This window comes from Dasypus novemcinctus, chromosome 14 (genome assembly GCF_030445035.2).
Source record: "Dasypus novemcinctus isolate mDasNov1 chromosome 14, mDasNov1.1.hap2, whole genome shotgun sequence".
Classification (NCBI taxonomy): Eukaryota; Metazoa; Chordata; class Mammalia; order Cingulata; family Dasypodidae; genus Dasypus; species Dasypus novemcinctus.
The window spans coordinates 2,745,012-2,772,031 of NC_080686.1; the positions used below are offsets into that span (position 1 = coordinate 2,745,012).

The 27,020-nt window shown below is 41.0% G+C and overlaps 1 protein-coding gene across 1 annotated transcript in view; it reads right to left on the minus strand.

Moving 5' to 3' along the window:
- Window positions 1-11,686: 11,686 nt before the first annotated feature.
- The window catches only part of LOC131273373 (uncharacterized), a 65,194-nt gene continuing 49,860 nt past the window's right edge, over window positions 11,687-27,020 (minus strand). Inside the window, exon 4 of the mRNA XM_058276302.1 lies at window positions 11,687-12,188. Coding sequence (XP_058132285.1) covers window positions 11,970-12,188 — 219 coding nt within the window. The 3' untranslated portion in view covers window positions 11,687-11,969. The remainder of the gene's footprint in view (window positions 12,189-27,020) is intronic.

Genomic DNA, 27,020 nt, shown 5'->3' on the forward strand with positions numbered 1-27,020 from the left:
GTCAAACAGCATTTTAAAGTCATGGTATTTTATGTAGACATGGATATTCTGCTGATCCGCATTGAACCTTCTGTATAAGGTCCTTTTCCAGTTGCATCATCAGTTGGTATTTGATAGTGGTCCCTCGTTGCCAGGGAGGCTCATCCCCGGGTGTCATGTCCCACGCTGGAGGGAAGGCATTGCATTTACATGCTGAGTTTGGCTTCGAGACTGGCCACATTTGAGTAACATGAAGGCTGACAGGAGGAAATTCCCAGGCACAATGTTGCTCTAGGCCTTGTTCTTATTTTAGGTTTATCAGCTCACAAGCATAGTCATTAGCATCAGTAAAATGAAATATTTTAATTATGAAATTTTATATAGGGAAGTGGATGTGGCTCAAGCGATAAGAGCTTCTGCCTACCATATGGGAGGACCTGGGTTCAATCTCTGGAAAAAGAAGAAAAGAAAGCATGTCTGTATGGTAAGCCAGTGGCCACACAAGCACTCACATGGTGAATCAGTGTCCCGCACAAGTGAGTCATACAGCAAGATGATGATGCATCAACAAGAGAGACAAAGAGAAGTGGATATGGCTCAACAGATACAGCTTCCACCTACCATATGGGAGTTCTAGGGTTTGATACCCAGGGCTTCCTGGCTCATGTGGTGAGCTGGCCCACATGGAGTGCTGCCATATGCAAGGAGTGTCACCCCACACAGGGGTGTCTCCCATGCAAGGAGTGGCCCCCCTGCACAATAAGTACAGCCCCATGCAGGAATGCAGACCACCCAGGAGTGGTGCCACCCACACAGAGCTGATGCAGCAAGATAATGCAACAAAAAAGAGACACAGAGAAGAGACAATATGAGACACACTGAACTAGGGAGCTGAGGTGGAGCAAGAGAGTGATTGCCTCTCTCCTACTCTGGAAGGTCCCAGGATGGTTTTCCAGAGCCACCTAATGAGAGTACAACAGACACAGAAGAACACACAGTGAATGGACACAGGGAGCAGACAGCAGGGGGGAGGGGGAGAAATAAGAAAAAAAAATAAAGTGGTTTAAAAACAATAAAGAGAGACAAGGTGAAGTGCAGCAGAAACCAGGAACTGAGTACCATTGACAGGGAGCCTCTCTCCCCATCAGAGATCTCCAGGATTGAATCCCAGAGGAGAGAAAATAAGAAGAGAAGACAACACAGATAGCAAAAACAGTAGGGCAGGAGGAGGGGAAGGGGGAAGATAAATAAATCTTTTAAAAATTTTATATATGGAAGCAGATTTGACTCAACTGATAGAGTGTCCACCTACCATATGGGAGGTCCAGGGTTCAAACCCGTGTGGTGAGCTGGCCCATGTGCAATGCTGATGCGCACAAGGAGTGCCATGCCACACGGGTGTCCCCCGCATAGGGGAGCCCCATGCATAAGAAGTGCGCCCTGCAAGGAGAGCCGCCCCATGTGATAAAAGCACAGTCTGCCCAGGAGTGGCACCGCATGCATGGAGAGCTGATGCAGCAAGATGATGCAACAAAAAGAGACACAGATTCCCAGTGCTGCTAACAAAAAATGCAAGCAGACACAGAAGAATACACAGCGAATGGACACAGAGAACAGATGAGGGGGGAGGAGAGAAAAGTAAATAAAGTATATAAAGTATATAAAATAAATGCTGTATTTATTTTAATTTCTTGAATTTAGTAAAAATGAACTTTTCAAAAATATTTTAAATTTTACTATTTTGCTCATCTGGTTTAGAATTATCATTATTGCAATCTTCACAATTTCTCATGAACAATAATGGTGTTAAATAATTTTCATTAATCTTTGCTTCCTAAAATGTCTTCTCCAGTCTCCCCTCCTTTACTATATTTCAGCAATGTTTCATAGTTCTTACATTACAAATCTTGCAACTCCTTGGATCAAATTCTTCCTAAGGACTTTGTTCTTTTGGAAAAGAAATTGTTTGTAATTTCCTTTTCATATTGTTAGTTGTTATGGTATAAAGATACAACAGACTATTATGCAACTTTGCTGACATTGTTTATTAGTGCTAACAGTATTTTTGTGGATTCTAGAGGACTTTTTATATATAAATTGTGTTATCTGCAAATAGATATTGTTTTCTTTTTTTCCTTTCCAATTTGGATGCCTTTTCATCTTTTTTTTTCTTTCCATAATTGCTCTGGCTAGGGCATCCAGATCAATGATGAAGAGTGCTGATGAAAACTGGAATCTTTGTTTTGCTCCTGATCCTATCAGAAAGGTTTTCAGTCTTAAAATTTATGATGCTAGCTATGTATTCCCAGTTTGTTTGTTTTTTTTTAAATTGTAGGCTCAAGAGCGGGCACTTCTGGTATCGTGAAGTTATTGAAGATGGATCCAAATGCTTTTTCTAGATAAAATTCCAGAGCTGAGTCCCTGCCATTACAGTAAAATGGTATAATGATTATCTTCACATATTAATGAGAAATATTTCCAGCAGCTCCAAATCAGCAAAGCTTCCCAGGGAAGAATTCCTCAGGGGTTCTGTTCTTCCACCACCACAGGGCTGCCTGTAGACGAGTACTGGAAATAGAGAATCTCAAGATCCTCCTCTCCCTAAATTCTGTGGTGCAGTCCAGACCCAAACCATGTTGTAGATGGCTCTGTGTTGGTCGTGACAGTGAAATATCGGGTACTGACTAGAAAGCACAGGCTATCAGGCATGGCAGCTTCCCAATAAAGCTTTGAATTCATATTACTTTCATCATTATTCCAGTTTTTATGGAAATAAAATTTTATTTGTCTATATGGCCATCCAGCTGCTCAGTTACCATTTGTTGAAAAGATTATGTTCCCTTGACAATATTTGCATGTGTCTACATGTGGACTCTCTCTATTCATTTCCACTTTTCTTTGTACCAGGTTTATGTTCTGTTAACTAATGAGGCTTTCAAATAAAGACTGGAATCAGGCAGTGAGGGCTTTCCAATTTTCTTTTTCTAAAGCCATTTGCATGCTATTCTAGGAATAAAAGCAGTTGTCAATATCTATCAAATATCTTGCTGGAATTTTGATTGAGATCTTAAAAATATTGAGTCTATCTGTATGAATAAGGAATATTTCTCCATTTATTTAACTAATTTTTTCTACATTTTCCATAGTTTATGAGATAAAGATATTTATATACTTTTAGGTTTGACCAAAGGAATTTACTACATTTTTTACTATTATAAATTCATTTTTTGTGTTTTTTTAAAGATTTATTTATTTTTCTTTATCACACCTTCCCCAGATGGTTCTCTCATCTGTCTGCTCATTGTTTGCTCACCTTCTCCAGTGGCACCAGGAACTGAACCTAGGACCTCCCACATGAGAGGTGAGTGCCCAATGGCCTGAGTCACATTTGCTGCCCATGGGCTGTGAGATCTGCTGGTCTGTGACAAATGCTTGCTGCAGCAGGGGTGGCATCTGGCTTAATGCTGCAGGAGGTGGCATCTGATTGCCTTCTTTCTGGAGGCAATGAGACCCAAACTCAGGACCTCCCATGTGGTAGGCAGGTGCCCAACTGGTTGAGCCACATCAGCTTCCCATTTTTTGGATTTTGATATATGATCTAATCTAAGATGGAAGATTTACCATTTAAAGTATTTACTGGCAGATATATTTGTTTTAGTTCCATACTTTCCTTATGTTGAAAGTATTTTCTTTTATTCCATAGCTGGTCTTTGTATTTTTTATATTACAATGGAAGACACAAGAAGGCAAGAATATTTGTTTGTTTAACTGTCCATTTATCTCTGTAACTCTTGGAATTGTGCCTACCTTATTATGGTGCTGGGATTTGTGAGGACACACTTAATATAATGTCTTTTCCCCAGTGCATTTCTGACTTAAATGTAGACTAAGGAGAGTTGAAAGGATATCTGACATATTTTTTTGACAGAAAATCTGGAGCACATAGTTTTGTTGTATGGAAATAAAGTAGTCCCTTATATTGTACCCCAGCACCAAGAATATGTAACCTTAAAATGCATTATATAGCCTTTTCTGACTAGCATCTTTTTCTTAGTAATATGAATTTTATTTCATCCATATCTTCATGTGTCAGGATAGTGCTTTCCTTTTTTATTGCTGAGTAGTAGTATCCCAGGGCATAGTTGTACCACAGTTTGATTATTCATTCACCTAGTGTAGGACATCTTGGTTTCTTCTAGCTTCTAGTTATTTCAATTAAAAGTTGCTATAAATATGTGGGTTTTTTATGTGGACATTAATTATCAAATGTGGGTACATACCTAGGTATGTGACTGAAAAGTCATATACTGAGATATCTTTAACTTTGTAAGATATGCAAAAATGTCTTCCAAAGCAGCTCTACCATTATGCATGCCCTCTAGCAATGAATGAGAGTTTCTGTTGTTACACATCAAGGCTAGCAATTGGTATTTTCTTTGCTTTGGATAGTTAGCCACTCCATTGGGGATGTAGTGTCTTTCAGGTTTTAAGTTGCTTTTCTATAATGACAAACAATGTTGAGTATCTTTATGTGTGCTTATTTGCCAATGGTATACCTAACAGAGTGAGGTGTCTGGTCAGCCATTTTTCAATTTTTAATTGTATGGTTTGTTTTCTTTTTATTGTGTTGTAGGTCTTTTGTATATTTTGGTACAACTCCTTTTTAGATATATGTGTTTTATAAAACTTTCTACCAGTTCAGGGTTGAGGTCTTTTCTCTTTTCACTCTGTTATGAGTATCTTTCACAAAGTAGTATTTTCATTTTAAAAATAAAGTCCCGTTACCGTATTTTTTTTCATTGCTTTTATTTAAAGGTTGCATATAAACACTCATCAGCAGACCTAACATCATGAAGATTTTCCTTTTGATGGATTCTAAAATTTTTTCATTTTGCATCTTACACACAAATCTTAAGAACTATTTTGGGTGAATTTCCGTAGAGAATGCAAAATTTATGGCTTCATTTTTCTAGATGGCATCCAGTTGTTACTATTTGTTGAAAGGATTATGTTCACTTGGCTATATTTTCATGGCTCTACATATGGACTCCATTCATTTCCTCTTTACTTTTTGCCAGGTTTATACCCTACTAATTAAGGGTAGCTTTCTAAAAAAGATTGAACTCAGGCAATGTGAGCTTTAAATTTTCTTTTTTAAAGCAATTTTTATGCTATTCCAGGAATAAAAAGTTTATCAATATCTGCTAAATATCTTGCTGGAATTTTGATTGAGATCTTAAAAAATATTGAGTCTACCTAATATGAACAAGGAATATTTCTCCATTTATATAACATTTTCCATAGTTTATGAGATAAAGATGTTAATATATTTTCAGGTTTGACCAAAGGAATTTACTGCATTTGTTTACTATTATAAATACATTTTTTTTGTTTTACACTTAATTTTTTTTCATTGTTGGGAAGGTGAAATCAGTTGATTTTTTATATTTAACTTATTCTTTGCTTCTTATTATCTCTATGCATTCTCATCAAGGAAGTTGATACCTCCATTTTCTTTGAACTTGCAAATTTAAGCCACTGGAGAATATGGAAATTTAATTTCAAAGATTCTGTGGGAGGTCTGAAGGGGGTGCATATCCACAGCTGAAGAGTGAGCACACTTCCTGTGCTGTGCCGTGGCAGCCAAGAGAGGACACTCAAACCAGTTTTTTGACCCAAGTGAACCTCAGAACAAGTGTCAAAGCCTCCCTGTTTGGCCCCAAGACTATGGCACTCTGCCTTCTGTGAAGACAAGATCTTTCTTGTACAGGACAGATGTGGGAGGCTCCAGTGGCTCTGGGAGAATTTGGGCCTTATCCATAGTGAGTAATATGTTTCCTGTTTCACACTTCTGATGATGATGAGATTTTGCCATGGGTTTTCATGACAGTTTTTTCTCATAACATTTTCTGTGTTTTTCCCATGGGGTTTATTCTTTCCCTTCTCACTGAATATTTTGGCAAGACTTAGACAAGTTCAAATCCTTGATGTCTTTGATGGCTAGAAGTCATGGCATGCTGTAGTATCTTTTATGAATTCAAGATTTTTTTTTGGTGAGAGACACCAGTAGATTCAGGGAGAGTGAGAAAACATATATGATATGAACATGCAAAATGTTGGTACCTTCTAGTTGGGTAAGTTGTAAACAGGTGCCAGTCCTGGATGAACCATATTGAATCCCATGGAGAAAGGGAATATGGGTGTCCCTGTTTACATGCTTTATTTAGCTTTTAATGGGCAATAATTTCTGGAATATTAAAGTATTGAAAACTAGTGAAAACTATTTAAAATTGAAACCTAGGTGTAACTTAAAATAAAAAATATTTTAAGTTAAAAATCATATATAACAAATCCAGAGTTTTTAACATATTTCTTGAATTTAGTGGAAATGAACTTTTCAAAAATATTTTCTAATTTTACTATGTTGTTCATCTCATTTAAAATTGGCATAATTGCAATGTTACAAATTTCTCATGAACCAGTAAGGGTGTAAAATAAGTTTTCATTAAGTTAATTTGCTAAAATGTCTTCCCCAGGCCCCCATCCTTTAATATATTTCAGAAGTGGTTTGTAGTTTTCAGATTACAAATCTTGTATCTCCTTGGATAAAATTCTTGCTAAATATTTTGCTCTTTTTGGTGCTCCTATAAAATAAATTGATTTATTAATTTTCAGTTTGTTACTGTGGTATAGAAATCCAACAGACTTTTGTGCAGCTTTCTGCCATTGTTTATTAGCTGTAACAATATTTTTGTGAATTTTAAAGGAATTGTTCCATCTAAATCATGTCATCTGTAAATATAGTTTTCCTTCTTCCTTTCAATTTGGGTGAATTTTCCTCCTTTTGCTTGCCTATTTTCTCAGGCTAGGATGACCTAGACGGTGATGGATAGCAATGGCAAAAACAGTATATTTGATTTGCTCCTCTTCCTATCAGGGAAAGCTTTCAGTCTTTCACCACTGAGTCTTAGTTTTGCTGACTTGTTTGTTTCTTTGTATTTCATTATGAAAGGTATCATATTTTGTCAAATAGTTTTTCTGCAGCAATTGGCATGATTACAATATATTTTTTCTTTGTTGAATTAATGTTGTGTGTTACTCTGCTTCTTAAATACATTTTATTTTTTAAAAATATTTTATTAGAGAAATTGTTGTTTACCAGAAAAATTATGCATTATCTATAGAGTTCCATATAGCCCTATTTCAGGAAGTTTTCACTATTAACTCATGCATTAATGTGGAATTTTGTTATAACTTATGAAACAGTATTATTAGAATTAAACTCTTTTTTATTTTTATTTTTATTTTTTGTCTTTATTTTTTTAATGTTACATTCAAAAAATATGAGGTCCCCATATACCTCCCACCTCCCTCACCCCACTCCTCCCCTCATAACAACAACCTCCTCCATCATCATGAGGCATTCATTGCATTTGGTGAATACCTCTCTGAGCACCACTGCACCTCATGGTCAGTGGTCCACATCATAGCCCACACTCTCCCACAGTCCACCCAGTGGGCCATGGGATGACATAAAATGTCCAGTAACTGCCCCTGCAGCACCACCCAGGACAACTCCAAGTCCCGAAAACACCCCCACATCACATCTCTTCCTCCCACTCCCTACCCCTAGCAGTCACCATGGCCACTTTCTCCACACCAATGCCACATTTTCTTCGATTACTAATCACAATAGTTCATGAATAGAATATCAGTAAGTCCACTCTAATCCATACTCTATTCCTCCATCCTGTGGACCTTAGAATGGTTGTGTCCACTCCACATCTATATCAAGAGGGGGCTTAGATTCCACATAGATGATGGATGCAATTCTCCTGCTTTCAGTTGTAGGCACTCTTGGCTCCCTGGTGTGGTGGTTGACCTTCTTCACCTCCATGTTAGCTGAGTGGGGTAAGTCCAATAAACCAGAGTGTAGGAGTTGCAAGTCTGTTGAGGCTCAGGGCCTGGCTATCACATGGTCAGTCCAGAGATTCAGGTCCCCTGGGTATACATGAAACCCCAGCAACAACTACAGTTAGAATTAAACTCCTAACTGCAGTCTATAGTTTACATGGCTCACTGTTTGTATTGTACAGTTCTATGATGTGTGAAATTTTTATTCTGGTAACATATATACAACCTAATATTTTTGTTAATTATATCTACAATATTATCACTGCCATTCGCTACCAAATTTTTCCACCACCCCATAGAGAAACTCTACCAATTAAGCCATAACTACCCATTCCTGACACCCACTTTAGCCCCTTCTAAATTGTATTCTAGTTTTTCGACAATAGGCTTTAATTTAGAGTTCTTTTAGGTTTACAGAAAAATTTACAGTAAGTACACTTACTTCCAATATCCCCTTCTATTCAGCATGTGCATACAATGTTCTTTTTATTAACATCTTGCATTACATTGGTGAATTTTTTATAATTGATTAATTTTTATCAACTAAAGTCTGTTTACATTATATTTTACTTTCTGTGTTGCATTGTTCAATGGGCTTTGACAAATGCTCAATATCATGTATCCATTATAGTATCATGCAGAATAGTTTCACAATAACGTTTACCCCAGGTGGATATGCCTAGTAAATGCCTTTATTTTCAACAACCACCATCTAGAAGGCCCCACCAACCTTGGGTGTGTTCTTAACTGACTGAAACAAAGATGAACCCCAAAACCAGACCAGTCATGTAGGGAGTCACAAGGCAGACTATAGTGCATAAACACAATATTTTGCAAACATGGCCAAACTTCCTCCTCTGGCCGTAGCACACCACATCAGCAACATGAGCTGCTGATCCCAAAGCCTCCTCCAATGTAGGGAATAGGGCACTTTAAGACAGCAAGACAAAGTGCGGTTCCATTTTCTTAATGGTAATTTGTGACTTTTTTTCCATTAACCACTTCCCTGTTGTTTTTCACATGGTCCCAGACTTTCGAAAAACTTGATTTGGGTGGTTTTCGCAAGTCACTCAGACCTAAAAGCAGAGGACTAAAGCCTTAATGACTCAGTATAGTTGATCACAATTTCTGTCTAATTATCTATTAATCTATACTGATAGAGGCACAATCCATAAAAAGCCAGCAAGGGTTATATGATATATTCTGTGTTAAGTATATTACATATGTGTATTTGTTTATGTATACATGTATATATGTGTGTGGGTGTATATATATACAAATACCAAGCTGAGACATCCACAGATATATAGTACAGGAGAAAGAAATTCATAGATTTAGCCCAAGCAAGTTTTCAAACAAATAAATAAATGATCTAAGAAATAAATATATCAACAGCAGCAACATTAAAAACCATCACACATTAAAAAATCAGAATCCAGAGATGCTAAAATATGTTATCTAAAGTGATCAGTTTTCAGAAATAGATAAGCGTCACATACGTAAGGGAAAAGGAACTGCCTAGACACCTGCTTTCTATCAAGATCTGATGTAACCCCTTCCCATGGGGAATCAAGTCTTGGGGGGTCCTGTAACCCTACCCAGCACAGTCTGAGCAGGGTGCAGACCCTCTCCCCTTCAGGAGCAGGTGGAACCCTAGGCTTGCATGTGACTGCCTGGGTCACCTGGGCTTTCTGGTTTGGTCAAGTAGAGATTCCCTGCCAAAGACAAGTGAGATGAACCCTTGCTGCAAATGTGGGCCTCTTCTGGGTGACCATACTGGACATTTGGCCAATGGTACCCTGAATATGCAATAATATATCCATCCTCTTCCAAATTGGCATGCATTAAACATATTAAATGTTTCCACATGCTGTCTTTGTCTCAGAATGCTTCCAGACCTACAGGAGAAATTCCTTGAATACAAGTACCTCCTTCCAGGCCCTGGACTAGCTTTGGGCCCTGGCACTTCTGTCTTTGAGAGAAGAGCATAGCCATATCTGTGGTTCATTCAACAAACAGTTCCCATAATGGCTGTGCCACAGAAGCAAGGGCCTAGGGCTTTCATATCCAAGGTCTGTGTTCAGCACCTTGGCTGCCCTGATAAGGCCTCTTAGGCAGAGTTGAGTCATTCTGTGTCTGGCTGACACTTGGAGCCATCAGGAAGAAGGGTGATGACTCACCATTGCCCTGAAAATGATCTTGCTTTTATGCAGGGTGTGATGTTCAAACCTTTAACAAGGTGCAGGCTGGGGGCTGGTATGTCATCCTGGAAGTGCAGTGCTGTGCCAGGTGTTAACACATTAGTTCTCAATTATGGGGAAGCTTGGGGAGGGCAAATGGGGAGCTCATGGCAGGGCTTGTCACCACTACCAGACTGGAAGTGTGCCAGTGTTTCCATGGGTGAGGCTATAGATCATTACTCTTGGTGGCATCTACTCTCCCCGTGTCCTAGCTTTCAACCTTCCCCAGGAAAACATTCTATTCCCTGGATATAACCAAAGCACAAGGCTTTGGGCAAGAAAATCTGCTAGCCCAAGTGCTATAAGCTCTAAGCTACTCTTTTAGTATAAACAGTAATGATATGACTGAATCTGTAAACTATTGATCATTGGCGATATTGGAAAAGAGAATTACACAGCTACAGATATCCCCTTGATCAGAGAGAGTATTGGGGGAGGGGGGTCCTTCCCTAGCAAGGAATAAAGACTCTTATCTTAGCAAACTCAAGTGCACTGGTCATTCAATTCACCAGGCCAAAGCCAGAGAGCAGTGGTCTTCAGAGAGGCTGGTGGCCTTCTAGTGAATTTGTAGGTTCAATAAAATTGAACAAGGGATGCTGGAAATACCAGTTAATAGACAGCCATAGTGCTTATGAAAGGAGGCCCAGCAGTAGCCTTTAGATATGTGCCATATGCAGGTTAGAGTGTGTAACCAATGTTTCACAACAATGCAATGTGTTGGAGGTGGACCAATGTATAGGAGAATTGTATAAAGATATGCATGTTTGTTTTGTAAGCTCACCACTTTTACTATACACTTACTGTTTATGTGTGTGCATGTATGTATGATACATTTAAGTAAAATTTTACTTTAAAAAAGCTGCAGCACAAATGTCTGCCCTGGTACAAATCAACCAGGGATAAAATTTCCCAGGATCCCAGAAGGATTAAACCTAAGAGATAGGGTTGACCACATCATCCCTTAAAGGGCAACTGAGGATGTACAGTCCTGCCTACATTTAGACCATTTGCTAGCGAACTTTAACTGGCCTTTTTCCTTTCCACATTGTAGGCTTTGATCTTTTTCCATATTCTCCCACTTAGTGCTGATGGAATTCCAGAGTTCTCCTTGAAAATTACAAATTCCTAAGCATAGGAAAAAGAAATCTCAGCACAAGAAGGTAAAAATGTCCCCTCTTCCTCAGAAGCTGTAGAAAGGAAGCCATTGTCCTGCATTTAGAAATGGTCCTTGTAAATGTGATTTTTAAGGATGATCACATTTCAGACATTGATGCTGTGCTCTGTGAACACCCCCTCAACCCTCATCTTGGAAGTTCTGATGGCTGCCTCAGCTCCCTCCCCAGTGTAATGATACTCAAATGCACACCTGCTCTGCAAAATGGGGGCTTGTGTGATTACTTCAGTAAGCCAGAGAAGGTGGGTGGACCTTTGAACTGTTCCCATGAATAGTAATTGATGATCCTCAAGAATCTTATTTCAATGAGGAATGATAGATTCTATATTTTATTTAAGTTAACACAGGAAATGAAGGAACAAAACCGAAATCCAGGCTATCATAGAAAGAGGAATTTAATGTAATATGCAGGTCAAGCACTTGCTATTTACAACAAAAATATATTGCCCCTACACAAATGGTTTCTTTTGCCTTTTTTATAGAAATTCAGTCACCCTTTCCCCCCCCCCCCCCCCAATCTTCCCTCCCCACTAATTCCTGTCTCTTCTGTTCCTAAAAGTCAGGAAGTAGTGGCCTTTGGCACTTGCGTAGGCCTAAGATTAGACATCAGTTGTCCCAAATGGGGCCCATCACTTACTGGAAGAGGGTTTCTCTCTCCTCTTTCAGGGGAAGGTTTGGGTTGGGAGAGGGAAAGGCTCCATACTCTCTAGCTCTTGAGCAACTCCAAGAGTAAGCACCAGAGCTGACTCTATAGATGCCTCTAAACTTTGAGCTGCCTCCAACCCAGGAACTGGATCTGGAGCTGGATCTGTTGACAGAGGTATTCTTGGCAGAGAAGTCAAGCTGAAGATCTGGTTGTAGGCCTGGCCCTGGAATTGGTGCTGAAATTGCAAGAGAAGAAATGTTCACTCACATGATTGACATCTCATTGCTTTTTCATAGACATGAAATATCCCACCGTCTTTGAAAAGCCGAAGTCCAAACACTGAACTCCAGGAACTCCTCCTGGACTGCACTCCACCAGATGTGTGGTTGAAGTTACTCTTTCTTTGCTCCTGTCCCAACACCAGCTTCTGAGACTCTTCGATGTGTCCTGCTTCCCACATCTCCCCTATCACTCTTCATGGGCACCCACCCCCACTCCTGCTCACCCTCTGCCTCTACCTGAATGTCCTTTACATGCTCATGCTGGGTAAGGAGATGCTGGGCAAACTGCTCCAGCTCTGATCCAGGCAAACTGAGCCATAGGTAGGCCACCAGCACATGGAGGACCATAAATTCTGGGCACTGACAGAAATATTCTGAGAATTCATATTAGATGCTCAGGATGAAGGAGATGGCACTGGGGGTAGTTAGGAGGGAAACAGAGTGAGAGGCCTGGCCTTCCACACTGCCCTCCCACAGCACCCCTGCTGGGACTGGACCCCAGTGCTGACCTTGACTTACCTCAGGCTAACCCTACCCCACACTCGACACCCCTCTCTGGCTGCCCTGGCAGTAGCAGGCCTGGTCACTGAGCAGAGTTCCAGCAAGGGTCATGACCTAAGGAGCTTTCAATCACTAGTCTGCTGAGCTCAGTACTTTTTAGGGAAGCCTGACATATTTCTCTGTCTCTCTCTTGTTGTGTTTCCCCACAGGAATGCCACTTTTATAAGGGCCAAGAGGACCTGTGTCTGCTCTGTTCATTGCACTGTGATCACAAATATCTTATAGATGTGAGATCAAGCAGAATATGTCCTCATGCCTAAACTTTCCCAGGGACCATCATTGCACCTTAACCTATAGTTCAAGATCCAGTGTACTCTGTTATTCTGAGTACCATCTGTGCGTATCTTCCTCTCACTGATAATATTCTCCTGATAGGTGGGAATCAAGCCTTACTCAACCTTAATCCAGTTGAATTCCCTTGACTGAGATTTGAGTGAATTGCTCACCTCCATTTCTGGGACAAAGATTATGGCATGGAGAGGACTGGGCGGGGCAAACATAGCTAGAAATTGGCTGTGGTAGGGATAGAGACTTCCAATGGCTAACACTGAGATCCCAGCCTTCCCTTTCCCCTGGGTGCCCCAAAGCCTTCAGAGCGCTCCTTGACACCTTTACACCTACACGGGGAAGTTCCTCTACCCTATTGGGAGAATCATCAGATGTGTGCAACCCAGGGTTCAGCTCAGCCCCTCCTGAGCCACAATCCCCCAATACACAATAATCTCCATGGTTCTGTGAAGATAACCATCCCTCTTATTGTCCCAAAGTCTACTCACTTTTCTTTTTCTAGGTACCAGGGCCAGGGATTGATCTTCAGGCCTCATATGTGGGAAGTAAGCACTCAATCACTGAGCCATATTGGCTCCCCTGAGTTGGTTTTTTCATTTGTTTGCTTGTTTTTTTGTTTTGTTTTGTTTTGTTTTCAAGAGGGACTGAAAGTGAACCTGGGGCCTCCCATTTGGGAAGCAGGTGCTCCACCACTTGAGCCACATCTGCTCCCTCTATTCATTCTTTTTCTTTTCCTTTATTTTTTTTTTTAATACTACATTAAAAAAATATGAGGTCCCCATATACCCGCCACCCTCTTCACCCCACTTCTCCCACATCAACAACCTCCTTCATCATCATGGGACATCCACTGAATTTGGTGAATACATTTTGGAGCACTGCTACACCACCTGGACAATGGTTTACATTGTAGTTTACACTCTCCCCCAGTCCACCCACTGGACCATGGCAGGACATACAATACCCAGCAACTGTCCCTGCAGTACCACCCAGGACAACTCCAAGTCCTGAAAATGCCCCCACATCTTATCTCTTCTTCCCTCTCTCTACCCTCAGCAGCTACCGTGGCCACTTTCTCCACATCAATGCTACAATTTCTTCCATTACTAATCACAGTAGTTCCATAGTAGAATATCAATGGTCTGCCATCCTCTTCAGTATCTGGGAGGATGCATCCATATCTAGAAGAGGCCAGGTAGCATTATATCTAATGTATTGTGTTCACTACCTGCTTATGATGGGTGTTATAACTGTCTGACTCCCCACTGGAATGGTAGCCCAGGGCACAGGAATTTGTGTCTCATTTGTTCATTAAATTATGTTAAATGCCTAGAGATGTGCATACAAATAACAGGCCCCAGTATATATTTGTTGAATGAATGTGCCCCAACCAGCATCTTCCCCAATAACAGGCACAGAGTCTCCTCTGCCAATCCCCAGGGACCCCTGTTCTATCTATCCAAAGGATGGGAACTCCAAGATAAACCTCAGGTCTTCCTTAGAAATGTGACAATAGGCCACAGAGCCAGAGAGGGATGAGTCAGAATGCTTCTGCGTAGGGAGAGGAAAACAATAAATATGAACAACCACAGCATTTTTCCCAAAGCCTGGCACCAAATGAATGCTTTCCATGGCTATCTCAGTTAATGCTCATATTAATCTTCAGAGTTTGTCCTCTCTCACCCCACCTGTCAGAGGAACCACCTGAGGATTGGGGAGGTGAAGTGATATTCCCAAGGCATACTGATAGTATGTGGCAACGTGGCAGCTGTGGAAGGGTGAGGTGTTCACTTTGTGAAGAGAAGGTTCAGGACCTTTTGGGTGGTGACCAAGGCTCTGGAGCAGTGTAGGAAGTTGGTGATTAAAGAGAAATATTGGACTTACCCGGCCACCTAACAGGGAGGTGAAGAAGGTCAGCCACCACACCAGGGAGCCAAGAGTGCCTACAACTGCAAGCAGGAAAATTGCATCCATCATACATGTGGAATCTAAGCCCCCTCTTGATATAAAGGTGTAGTGTACATAACCATCCCAGGGTCCACAGGATGGAGGAATAGAGTATGGATTAGAGTAGGCTTACTGATATTCTGCCATGGAACTATTGTGATTAGTGAAGGAAGAAATTGTAGCATTGATGTGGAGGAAGTGGCCATGGTAGCTGCTGAGGGTACGGAGAGGGAAGAAGAGATAAGATGTGGGGGCATTTTCAGGACTTGGAGTTGTCCTGAGTGGTACTGCAGGGACAGATAGATGCTGGACATTCTATGTCCTGCCATGGCCCACAGGGTGGACTGGGGGAGAGCGTAAACTACAGTGTAAACCATGGTCCATGTGCATGGTCCATGGTGCAGCAGTGCTCCAAAATGTATTCACCAAATGCAATGAATGTCCCACGATAATGAAAGCAGATTGACGTGGGAGGAGTGGGGTGAGGGAGGTGGGGGGTATATGGGGACCTCTTATATTTTTTGAATGTAACATTAAAAAAAAATAGAGAGAAAAAAAGAGAAATCCTTACATTGGAGAGCAGGCACCAGATATCCCACCAACTTCTCCAGCCTGCCTGATTTTATTTTCTTCACCATGTTAGTCCTGGCTCTGAATTCAAAGCTGACATATTTTCACACTGAGGTCAGGACAAAGGAGGGAAATGTGTTTCCATTTGTTGCTCTGGAACCAGACTGACGAAAGTTAAAAGAATGATAACACCTATGACTGACAGGATGTAGGGAAACCTTCACCTTCATAGACTGCTGTTGGAAACCTAACTGAGATGGTTGATTTTCAAAGTTACCTGACTCTAGTTAGTAAGTTTTAAGTACATACATACTTCAAGCCAGCAACCCCATTCCTGGGGGTATAAACTGATTGTGTGAAGAGCATCAGAATAATAAAAGACATACAGGATTTTTCTTGCAGCACTGTTGAAATACAACAGGAAGGAATCACATCAAGTTCTATCAGCAGTTAGAGGTAGAATCCTTGTGGTAACAGGCCTCCCTTCTCAAACATTCTGCATCCCAGTCATCTGGAGGGGTCACAATGAACTGTCCCTCAGGATAGCAAGTTACAGAGACAGGGGTTTAATATTATTCCCTCATCCTTATTTGGTAAAAACAGTCTTGCTAAGTGTGATGATTATTAATATTGGAGAAGCTGTGGAAAGATAGTCAAGCAGAGTGCTGCACAGGATACCTCAGGTTAGCTAGTAAAAGTGACAAAACCAAAAAAGAATGCTAAGAATCTCATGGTTCAGCATGAAGTGAAAACACTATAAAAGTCTCTTTTGTGTATTGCTACAAATATAGGGAAAGTGGCTGCACATGACCAAGGCAGGGGCTGGGCAGTGGGTCTGGAAAGACTCCTTGTATTTGGGTGTGGCTATTGCTATGTACCCTCTCTCACCTCTGGCCTCCACCTGCCCTTGTTGGTGGGAAGTGCACTTGTTCCTTGCCTAGCAATGTGGTGTAGGTGACTCTCTTGTCCAGCTCAGTTTTCTGGGTGGGGCTCTGCAAAGAGAGTGCCCAGCAGCCAGATCAGGAGGCATCCGGGCCCTGCCAGGCCATCACCATAGGGGGAGCTCCCACATGATGTTCATCTTACCAGATCAGAAACAAAACCCTGTCTGCACAGACTTCCAGCCCAAGAGAAGATGTCAGCTGTTAATTACTCTCTGGGCAAATGATCACCTTCCCTCCCTGCTAGCCATGATCTAGGTGTGAATATAGAAGGTCCATCAGGATCCCATCCCACCAAGAACCTGATCCTGCCCAGTACTTGACCACCTGATACCCCTCCCCACCACCATATGCTTGGAGTGGGAATTGCTGAGGTTTCCCAGACTGGATCACAATTATTCATGTGGACTTCATTCCCCTGCCCTGTGTCACCCTGTGTTACCTTTCAGTGTCTCTTGCTAAATGGCCAGGGTCTTTAGCAGTGAGGGTTTAGCCAATGCCTGCAGCATCAGAAAGAGCCCTCACTTCAAGTTTTACTGAGGTAAGAGCCCTGAAAAATAGACAAACAAGAAAACACCTTGTTCTCTTGAGCATCTCTGCTCAAGTGAGCCGAGTAGGGGGCTATTGCTACAATGTTGGTACCTGGTTATGAGGGTTCAAATTTCTGTTCAGTTATATCTCCAAGGAAGTGAGGTCACTTCCTGGAGTCTCTTTACTTGTGCCCCCACCTTGGATAAAACCTGACCTAAAGCTCAGCTATTTGGGATGCTAACTATGGTTACATCAACAGAGTTATCCTTGTAGACGCTGGGAAGTCCTGGGAAATTCAAGACCCCAGTATATAGAAGGTACAGCTAGGTTCAGACCTTATTCCTTATTCTACCAGTTCTGTAACTGGAAAAGTCATTGTGTCTTTGGCCCTCCCCATATCTCCACAGAATGAGGATCATTCCAGCCTGTACTGTGCTAGGGGTTTTAGCAGATGTATATGCAATTTTTTTCTATAAAACTTATAGGACAGTGTCACAGGTACTTAATACATGAATTAGAGATGGAAGAATTACCAGGACTGGGAGTTAGCAACCAAAAAGAAGACTGGTTCCTGTTGATGTAGCCTTGGGAAAGAAAGTTACCTTCTTGGCTTCATTTCCCAGTCCACAACACGATGGTCTTGAAATTCAATAAAAATCACGTATCATCTTCTGGTTTAAAATGCTTCAATGGCTACCCATTATATTTAAAATCAGATTAAAGCCTAATTTTAGTTTTTGTGGTGGGCAGCCTGTAAATGACTTTCAAGGATCTCTGTCTCCTGGTATACACACACTTGACTGCAATTAGTGACTCTTCTAATCAATAGAATATGGATAAAAAGATGATATTTATGAACAAACCATCTGTGACTTCTGTCCTTCTCTCTTTTAATCTTTCTCACTGTACCATGTATGTATGTTTTGCATCAGTCTCTCCTACATATAGATGCTAAGCTTGGCTGTGAGAACAAGCACCTCAGCCCACACTACCATTGCCCCTCCCAGAAGAGATCAAAGCAAACAGCAGCACTGCAGTTAGCCTGGGCTCTCCCACCCCAAGGGAAGGAATTCCTGGGGTGTGGCCAGATAAAGTGGAGGTCAAAGGCCTTGGATGGTGGGCTAGTGGAGGTATTGGGTAACCATAGGACAAGGAAAGGAGCTCCTGACTGAGAGGCACAGGCCAACCAGGAGCTGGTGCCTGGGCCAGGTCCAGAGAGGAAGGCACTGGCCTGGGAACAGGGATCAGCACAGATGGTCCAAGAAACAGCCTCTGCCGTCAGCAGTCTCTACTGATGACTTGGGATCCTAATTCTGCCAGCCTGTGTGGTAGGGCCAATTGCTCCCATGGATGAGTCTGTGTCTCTGTGTCTGTTTCGTGGGCTGTTGGTTGTGTCTCCTTCATAAGCAGAGGGGGACCACACTGGATGAAAGTGCCAGCTGGGTGCCTGAGCAGTGGGCATGAATGGTGCCCAAATGGTCATGGGGTGTGTGTGTATCTTGTCACCTAGGCACAGGAGGGCAAGGGAAGTCTCTAGGATGGGGCCCAGATGCATAGGCAATAGAAGTTCCCTTGGCTGATCCCTGTTGTGCAAGGGAAGGGAGCAAAAGCCTAGGGTGGCCAGGCCCAGCTGGCAGCCCCTGGTGTGCACCATTTGAGGGCAGGTGTGCAGGGTAGGAGCCAATGGCCCAGAAGAGGTCTGGTGAGTCAGGGGTCTTTGCTGCCAGCCTCAACTGGTGTTGTCCCAGGTCACCCTGCCAGGCCTGCATATGTACGGGGCCGAGAGATGGACAAAAGTTCTGAGATGCCGCCACCTGCCTCCCGTGCCATGGAGGGCAGGGCTCACAGTTGTGGAGATGAAGGTGTGGGCATGGGGCATGGCATGGTCAGAGCTGAAAGGGTGGGAAGTGTTAGCTGCAGGGAGAGAAGTTCTGGGCAGCTTTGTGCAGGCTAAAGAAGAGAGAGATCCTGCTGAGATATGCATAAGCACAACCCATCTGATGACTTCCCAACACATTTTGAAGTCTCTTAGCCATACAAACTCATTTGTCTTTACCATTTCCCCCTTTTATTCAAGGTCTTTTTCTAGTTGTATCACCAGCCAGAGCGTAATCCCACGTAGTGATCCCGCGACACCAGGGAGGCTCATCCCCAGGAATTATGTCCCACACTGGGTGGAAGATCATGCATTTACATGCTGAGTTTGACTTAGAGACTGGCCACATTTTAGCAACATGGAGACTCAGGCGGTAACTCTTAGGCACCCTGCAGCTCTAGGCCTATTCAAAATTTTAGGCACACAGGCTCATAAGCATAGTCATCAGTATCAAGGGCCCATCATTGGATCATCCTTCTTCACTGGTCTTTGCCCTTGCACATGGGGGATTGTCGTTGTTCCATTGGGTAATGTGACACAGCTGCCCAGGATGGAAAGCCAGCACTCCCTCAAAAGTCATGTATAACTCTAACCACTATGACAATATCCAACGAATATCTGAAATTATCTATAAACCCTGTATGCATGCCCAGGAGAACTCCCACACATCCATGCATCCCCCATCAATGACACCCCATATCAGTGCTCCTCCCCTGCCATAGTTGAAGCCCTGTGTAATACAAAACTTCTTCAAAAATGAATCCTAATATATTGACAAATTCAATTAGTAGGGAAATAAGATAGTAATGATAGGTTTAAAGATTAGAAATAGAATACATAATAATTTAGAAAAACTAAAATAAAGTAAAAAACAAATTATGGTATTAAAAATGAAAAATAACATAAAAATTTCTTTTGATGTTTTGCCTTTCGTCATGTAGAAGATGTGGCCGTGTATGTACAGTGGCAAGGCAATCTCTTCCATTCCTTTCTCAGTGTCTACATCCTTTTTAAAAAAATTTTATTATGTCTTCAAAAATGTTTTAGATCACAGTAAAGTCACATATACAATAAGGGGACTCCCATATACCCAACATCCTCCCCATTTTCCCTTGCATCCAGCAGTGATCTTTTCTTTTTTTATCCACCCCCCCCACTGTAGCTTTTTGCATGCTGTCTGCTTTCTGTGTCCATTTGCTGTGCATTCTTCTGTGTCTGTATTTATTTTTATTTATTTCCATCCCCCCCCCACCCCTTTGTGGCTTGCTTGCTGTCTGCTCTCTGTGTCTATTCACTTTGCACTCTTCTGCATTTGCTTGTCTCCCTTTTTGTTGCATCACCTTGCTAAATCAGCTCTCTGTGGCGCTTGCAGGCTGGTGGCACTCCGTGGGGCCCAGGCCTGTGGCTCTCTGTAATGTGCGGGTGAGCCTGCTGTCACAAGGAGGCCCTGAGATACAACAGGGCCTCCCATATGGTAGACAGGAGCCCAACTGATTGAGCCACAGCTGCTTCCCCAATCATTGATCATTTTACATGTAGATGTTACCTTTGCTACAACTGATGAACAGCTATTGAAACATAGCTACTAACCATGGTTCCATTATGGTTTACCTTATGGTTTATATTTTAGACAGTACACTTGTCTAAATTTTTGGCTACATTATGGTTTACATTATGTTTTACATTTTAGACTATATACTTTTATAAATTTTTGGTGAAATTTTACATGGCCTGTATTCATCATTGCACAATCCTCTGGAACACATCCATTGCCCCCCAGTTACACTGTCTTCCATCTATTCTATTCCTCATTCCCCCTCCCCTCAGGACCCACAGTGAACAATCAAGCTTCACTCCTTGAAGGACAAGATTCATAGATACTTGCATCAATGATGAGGTCTTGACACACCAGTCTCTCCACCCCTGTTGGGAGCCACCCATGCTCTCAAGAGACACCCTCCCCTCTGTTTGAGAACATCAGGCCTCCCTAGGAAGGATATACAACACATTCCCACTCATTGTATGGGTATCCACCCCCTGATAAAACACACTATGACAAGATGAGCACTCACACACTCCCTAGAATCCTATCCCAGGTGCAACCTGTGCCAGATGCCCCCATCAAACACCTTAAAACAGTAGCCCTTATTATATTTTCTGAAGAGTTTTATAAACATTATAGTTTCAACCACATACCTGACAATGTCCCATATCCACCTGCTCCCCTCCAACCCAACCCCCAGTTCCATTGACCATCTGACCCACCCTCCCAATCTTAGTGCCCCTCAAGCCTGCAAAGCCCAACCCAATAGTATCCCTATGACCCTGTCTTATCCCATCACTGTGCAACTAATTACCTCTTTGGGAAGCGGACTTGGCCCAGTGGTTAGGGTGTCTGTCTACCACATGGGAGGTCCACAGTTCAAACCCCGGGCCTCCTTGACCCATGTGGAGCTGGCCCATGCGCAGTGCTGATGCGTGCAAGGAGTGCCGTGCCACACGGGGTGTCCCCTGTGTAGGGGAGCCCCATACGCAAGGAGTGTGCCCTGTAAGGAGAGCCACCCAGTGCAAAAGAAAGTGCAATCTGCCTAAGAATGGTACCGCCCACATGGAGAGCTGACACAACAAGATGATTCAACAAAAAGAAACACAGATTTCCATGCTGCTGACAACAACAGAAGCGGACAAAGAAGACGACGCAGCAAATAGACACAGAGAACAGACAACTGGGGTGGGGGGGAGGGGAGAGAAATAAATAAATAAATAAATCTTTTTAAAAAATTACCTCTTTATCACAGAATTTGCACTTTAAGACATTGGCTCACAACATTCCTCTCCCCACTATTTCCTGTAAGCATATCTTCCAGACTTTAGCTCTCTGAGACAGCTTGATTTGTTTAATTCATATCAGAGAGGTCATGTAGTGTTTGTTCTTCAATGCCTGGTTTGCTTCACTCAACATAAGGTCCTCAAGATTCACCCATGTTATCCCATGTGTTATTACTGTATTCCTTCTTAAAGCTGAGTAGTATTCCATTGTACATATATATGACATTTAGTATATCCATTCATCTGTTGATGGGCATTTGGGTTGATTCCAACTTTTGGCAATAGTGAATAGTGCTACTATGAACACTGGTGTGCATACATCAGTTTGTGTCCTTGTTTTCAGTTCTTCTGGGTATATATCCAGCAGTGGAATTGCTGGGTCATATGGCAAATCTATAGCTAGTTTTTTGAGGAGACACCAGACTGACCTTCACAATGGTTGGATCTGTCTACATTACCACCAACAAAGGATGATGGGTCCCATTCCTCCACATCCTCTCCAATGTTTGTAGTCCTCTGTTTTTTAATAGCCACCAGTCTAATGGGTGTAAGATGGCATCTCACTGTAGTTTAGATTTGCATTTCCCTAATAGCTAATGATGTTGAGTACCTTTTATGTGCTTTTTGGCCCTTTGTATTTCTTCCTTGGAGAAGCATCTATTCAAATATCTTGCCCATTTTTCAAATGGGTTGTTTGACTTTAATTTTGAGATATAGGATTTCTTTATATATGTTGGATATTAGGTTCCTATCAGATATATAGTTACAAAATATTTCCTCCCATTGGGTAGGCTGTCTTTTCACTTTCTTGATAAACTCCTTCAAGGAGCAAATGCTTCGCTTTTGAGGAAGACCCATTTATCTATTTTTTCTTTTACTCATGTTTTGGATGTGGAGTTCATGAGATATTTCCTGTTACAATTTCCTATAGATAATTCCCTACATTATCTTCCAAGGTCTTTATGGTCTTGGCACTTATATTTGGATCTTTGAACAATCTTCAGTTGATTTTTGTATAAGGTGTGAGATGTTATTCCTCTCTCATTCTTTTGCATATGGATATCCAGTTCTCCAAGCACCATTTGTTGAAGAGGCCATTCTCTCCTAGTTGAGTGACCTTGGTGGCCTTGTGGAGTATCAGAAGACTGTATATGAAAGTAATCTATCAGAACTCTCAGTTAGCTTCCATTGGTCAATATATCTATCCTTGTGCCAATACCATACCATTTTGACCACTATAGTTTTGTAGTATGTTTTAAAGTCAGGTAGTTTGATTCCTCTGATTTCATTTTTCTTTTTTCAATATGTCTTTGGCTATTCAAGGTCTCTTTCCCTTCCAAATACATTTCATAGTTAGTTTTTCCAATTCATTAAAAAATGTTGTGCTGATTTTTATTGGGATGGCATTAAATCTATAGATCAGTTTGAGTAGGATAGATATCTTAATGGTGGACATCTTCTTATCCATGAACAGGGAATACTATTCCATTTATTTAAGACTTCTTTGAATTCCTTTAATAGTATTATGTAGTTTTCTGTGTATAAGTCTTTTACACCTTTAGTTAAATTTATTCCTAGGTATTTGATTTTTTAATTTATTATTGTAAATCATATTTTTTTCTTGATTTCCTCATCAAATCGCTCATTATTGGTGCAGAAATACTACTGAGTTTTGCACTTTGATCTTATAACCTCTGACCTTATTGAACTCATTTATAAGTTCTAGAAGCTTTGTTATAGATTTCTCAGTGCTTTCTATATATACATCATGTCCTGCAAATAGTATAATTTTGACTTCTTCCTTTCCAATTTGAATGCCTTTTTAATCTATTCCTTGCCTCAGTTCTTGAGCAAGTACTTCTAACACAATATTAAATAGAAAGGGTGAAAGTTAGCATCATTTTCTTGTTCCTGATCTTTGAATGATTTTAGGATTTCATCATTGTAAATGATGTTAGCTGCGGGTTTTTCAAATATACCTTTTCATGTTCAGAAAGTTTCCCTCTATTCCTATCGTTTGCAATTTTTTTAAACAGGAAAGTGTGCTGTAAATTGTCAAATGTTTTTTCTGCATATACAGATATGATCATGTGATTTTTTTTCTCTTTGACCTATTTATGTGACATATTACATTGATTGATTTTCTTGTGCTGAAACATCCCTGAACACCAGGGAGAAACCCTGGTCACTTGGTCACTGTGTATAATTCGTTTGATGTGTTGTTGAATATGATTAGCAAATATTCTGTTGAGGATTTTAGCATCTAGGTTCATTAGAGAGATTGGTCTGTAATATTACTTTCTTGTGGTGTCTTTGTTTGGCTTTGGTATTAGGGTAATGTTGGGATCATAGAATGATTTAGGCAATGTTCCTTCTATTTTGATTTTTTGGAAGAGTTTAGGCAAGATAGGTGTTAGTTCTTTCAGGGATATTTGTTAGAATTCACCTTTAAAGCCATCTGTCCTGGGGCTCTTCTTAGTTGGGAGGATTTAATGACTGTTTCTATCTCTTTACTTGTGATTGGTTGTTGAGATCGTCAATTTCTTCAGTCATCAATACAGGCTGCTTATGTGTTTCTAGGAATTTGTACATTTCCTCTAAATTGTCCTTCTTGTTGGCATATAGTTTTTCAAAGTATCCTCTTATGATAGACTTTATTTCTGTGAGTCAGTTGTGATACTCACTTTCTCATTTTTCGTTTTGTGTATTTGCATCTTCTCTTTTTTTGTTATTCTAACGAAGGTTTTGTTTGTGAATTTTATTAATCTTATCAAAGAACACGCTGTTTTATTTTTCTAGTGCTTTCTAATTTTCTATTTCATTTAGTTCTGCTCTAATCTTTGTTCTTTCTTTCTTTCTTTTTCCTCTGGGGTTAATTGTTTTTCTGTTTGTTTGTTTGTTGTGGTTTTTTTTGTTTGTTTGTTTTTACTAATTCCTCCAGGTGTGCAGTTAGGTCTTCTATTTTACCTCTTTCTTCTTTTTTGATGTATGAATTTATGGTTATTAATTTCCCTATCAGTACTTCTTTTGCTGCATCCCATAAGTTTTGATATGTTGTATTGTGATTTTCATTAGTTTCAAGGTAGTTACTGATTTCTTTTTAAGATTTTGTCTTTGACCCACTGTCAAAGATTTTGTCTTTGACACACTGTCAAGAGTGTGTTGCTTAACTTCCATATATTTGTTCCTAATCTGGTTCTCTGGTCCTTGCCAATTTCCAGCTTCATTCTACTGTGGTTAGAGAAATTATTTTGTATGATTTCAATCTTTCTGAATTCATTGAGACTTTCTCTGTATCTTAGCATGTGGTCTATCTTGGAGAATGAACTATGTGTGCTAGAGAAGAATGTATATGCCGCTGTATTTGGATGTAGTGTTCAGTGTGTGTATACTAGGTCGAGATCCTCTAAATTATTCAGTCTGTTTCTTTTTTCTCTCTCTCTCTTTTTAAAATGTTACATTAAAAGAATATGTGGTCCCCATATACCCCCACCCCCCCTCACCCCACTCCTCCCACATCAACAACCTCCTTCATCATCGTGGGAAATCCACTGCATTTGGTGAATACATTTTGGAGCACTGCTGCCCCGCATGGGCAATGGTTTACACTGTAGTTTACACTTTTCCCCAGTCCACCCAGTGGGCCATGGCAGGACATACAATGTCCAGCAACTGTCCCTGCAGTACCACCCAGGACAACTCCAAGTCCTGAAAATGCCCCCACATCATATCTCTTCTTCCCTCTCCCTACCCTCAGCAGCTACCGTGGCCACTTTCTCCACATCCATGCTACGTTTTCTTCCATTACTTAAGCACAACAGTTCCATAGTAGAATATCAGTAAGTGCACTCTAATCCATACTCTATTCCTCCATTTTGTGAACCCTGGGATGGTTATGTCCACTCCACCTTTATATCGAGAGGGGGCTTAGATTCCACATGGATGATGGATGCAATTCTCCTACTTGCAGTTGTAGGCACCCTTGGCTCCTTGGTGGGGTGGTTGACCTTCTTCACCTCCCTGTTAGCTGGCCAGGGTAAGTCCAATAAACCAGAGGGTAGGAGTAGCAAGTCTGCTGAGGCTCAGGGCCTGGCTGTCACATTGTTTCTCTGTTGATTGGTTCTGTCTAATGGTGTATTGAAGTCCCCCACTATAATTGTAGAGGCATCTATTCCTCTATTTACTTTTTCCAGTGTTTGCCTCACATTTTTGAGTTGCCCTGGTTAGGTGCATAAATATTCATGATTGTTCTTTCTTCTTGAAAGATTGCCTCTTACACTAATATGTAGTGTCCATATTTGTCTCTCACTATAGTTTTGTATTTAAAGTCTATTTTCTTTAATATTAATATATCTACTCCTCTCTTCTTTTGGTTATTCTTTGCTTATAAGATAGTTTTCCAGACATTCACTTTCAACCTCCTTGAATCCCTGGGTCTAAGGTGGGTTTTTTGTAGATAGCATATAGTTGGCCATATTTCCTTATCCATTTTGCAATTTTCTGTATCTTTTGACTGGTGAGTTCAATCCATTAACATTCAGTGCTTTTTCTCTTAAGGAATTACTTACATTAGCCATATTTTCTTGGAATTTGTATATGTCATATGTTGTTTTTATTTCTCTTTTTGTCTTTTTAGTTGTTCTTACACTCTCCTCCAACTCTGCCTCCTGTTTTGTTTTTTTTTTTTCTTTTAACATGCAGAACTCCCTTTCGTATTTCTCGAAGGGCAGGTTTCTTATTGGCATACTCTCCTAGTTTCTGTTTATCTGTGAATATTGTGAACGCTCCATCAATTTTGAATTCCAGCTTGGCTAGATAGAGTATTCTTGGATGGAAATTTTTTCTTTTACTACCTTGACTATGTCATACCACACTGCCTTCTTGCCTCCATGGTTTCAGATGAGAAATCAGTCCTTAATATTATTGGACTTCCCTTGTATATGATGGTTCTTTTCCTCTTGCTGCCTTCAGTATTTTCTCTTTGTCTTAAGTATTGGATAATTTCATAAGTATGTCTTGGAGTAGGCCTGTTGCGATTTATACTGTTTGGGGTGTACTTCACTTCCTGGAAATGTACATCTATCCCCCTCAATAGGTTTGTGAAGTTTTCAGCCATTATTCTCTCCAACACCCCTTCTCTGGACTTTCCCCTCTCTTCTCCTTCTGGGATGCCTCTTATGCATATATTTGTGCATTTTGCGTTGTCATTCAAATCCCTAAGTCCCTTCTGTATTTTTTCTATT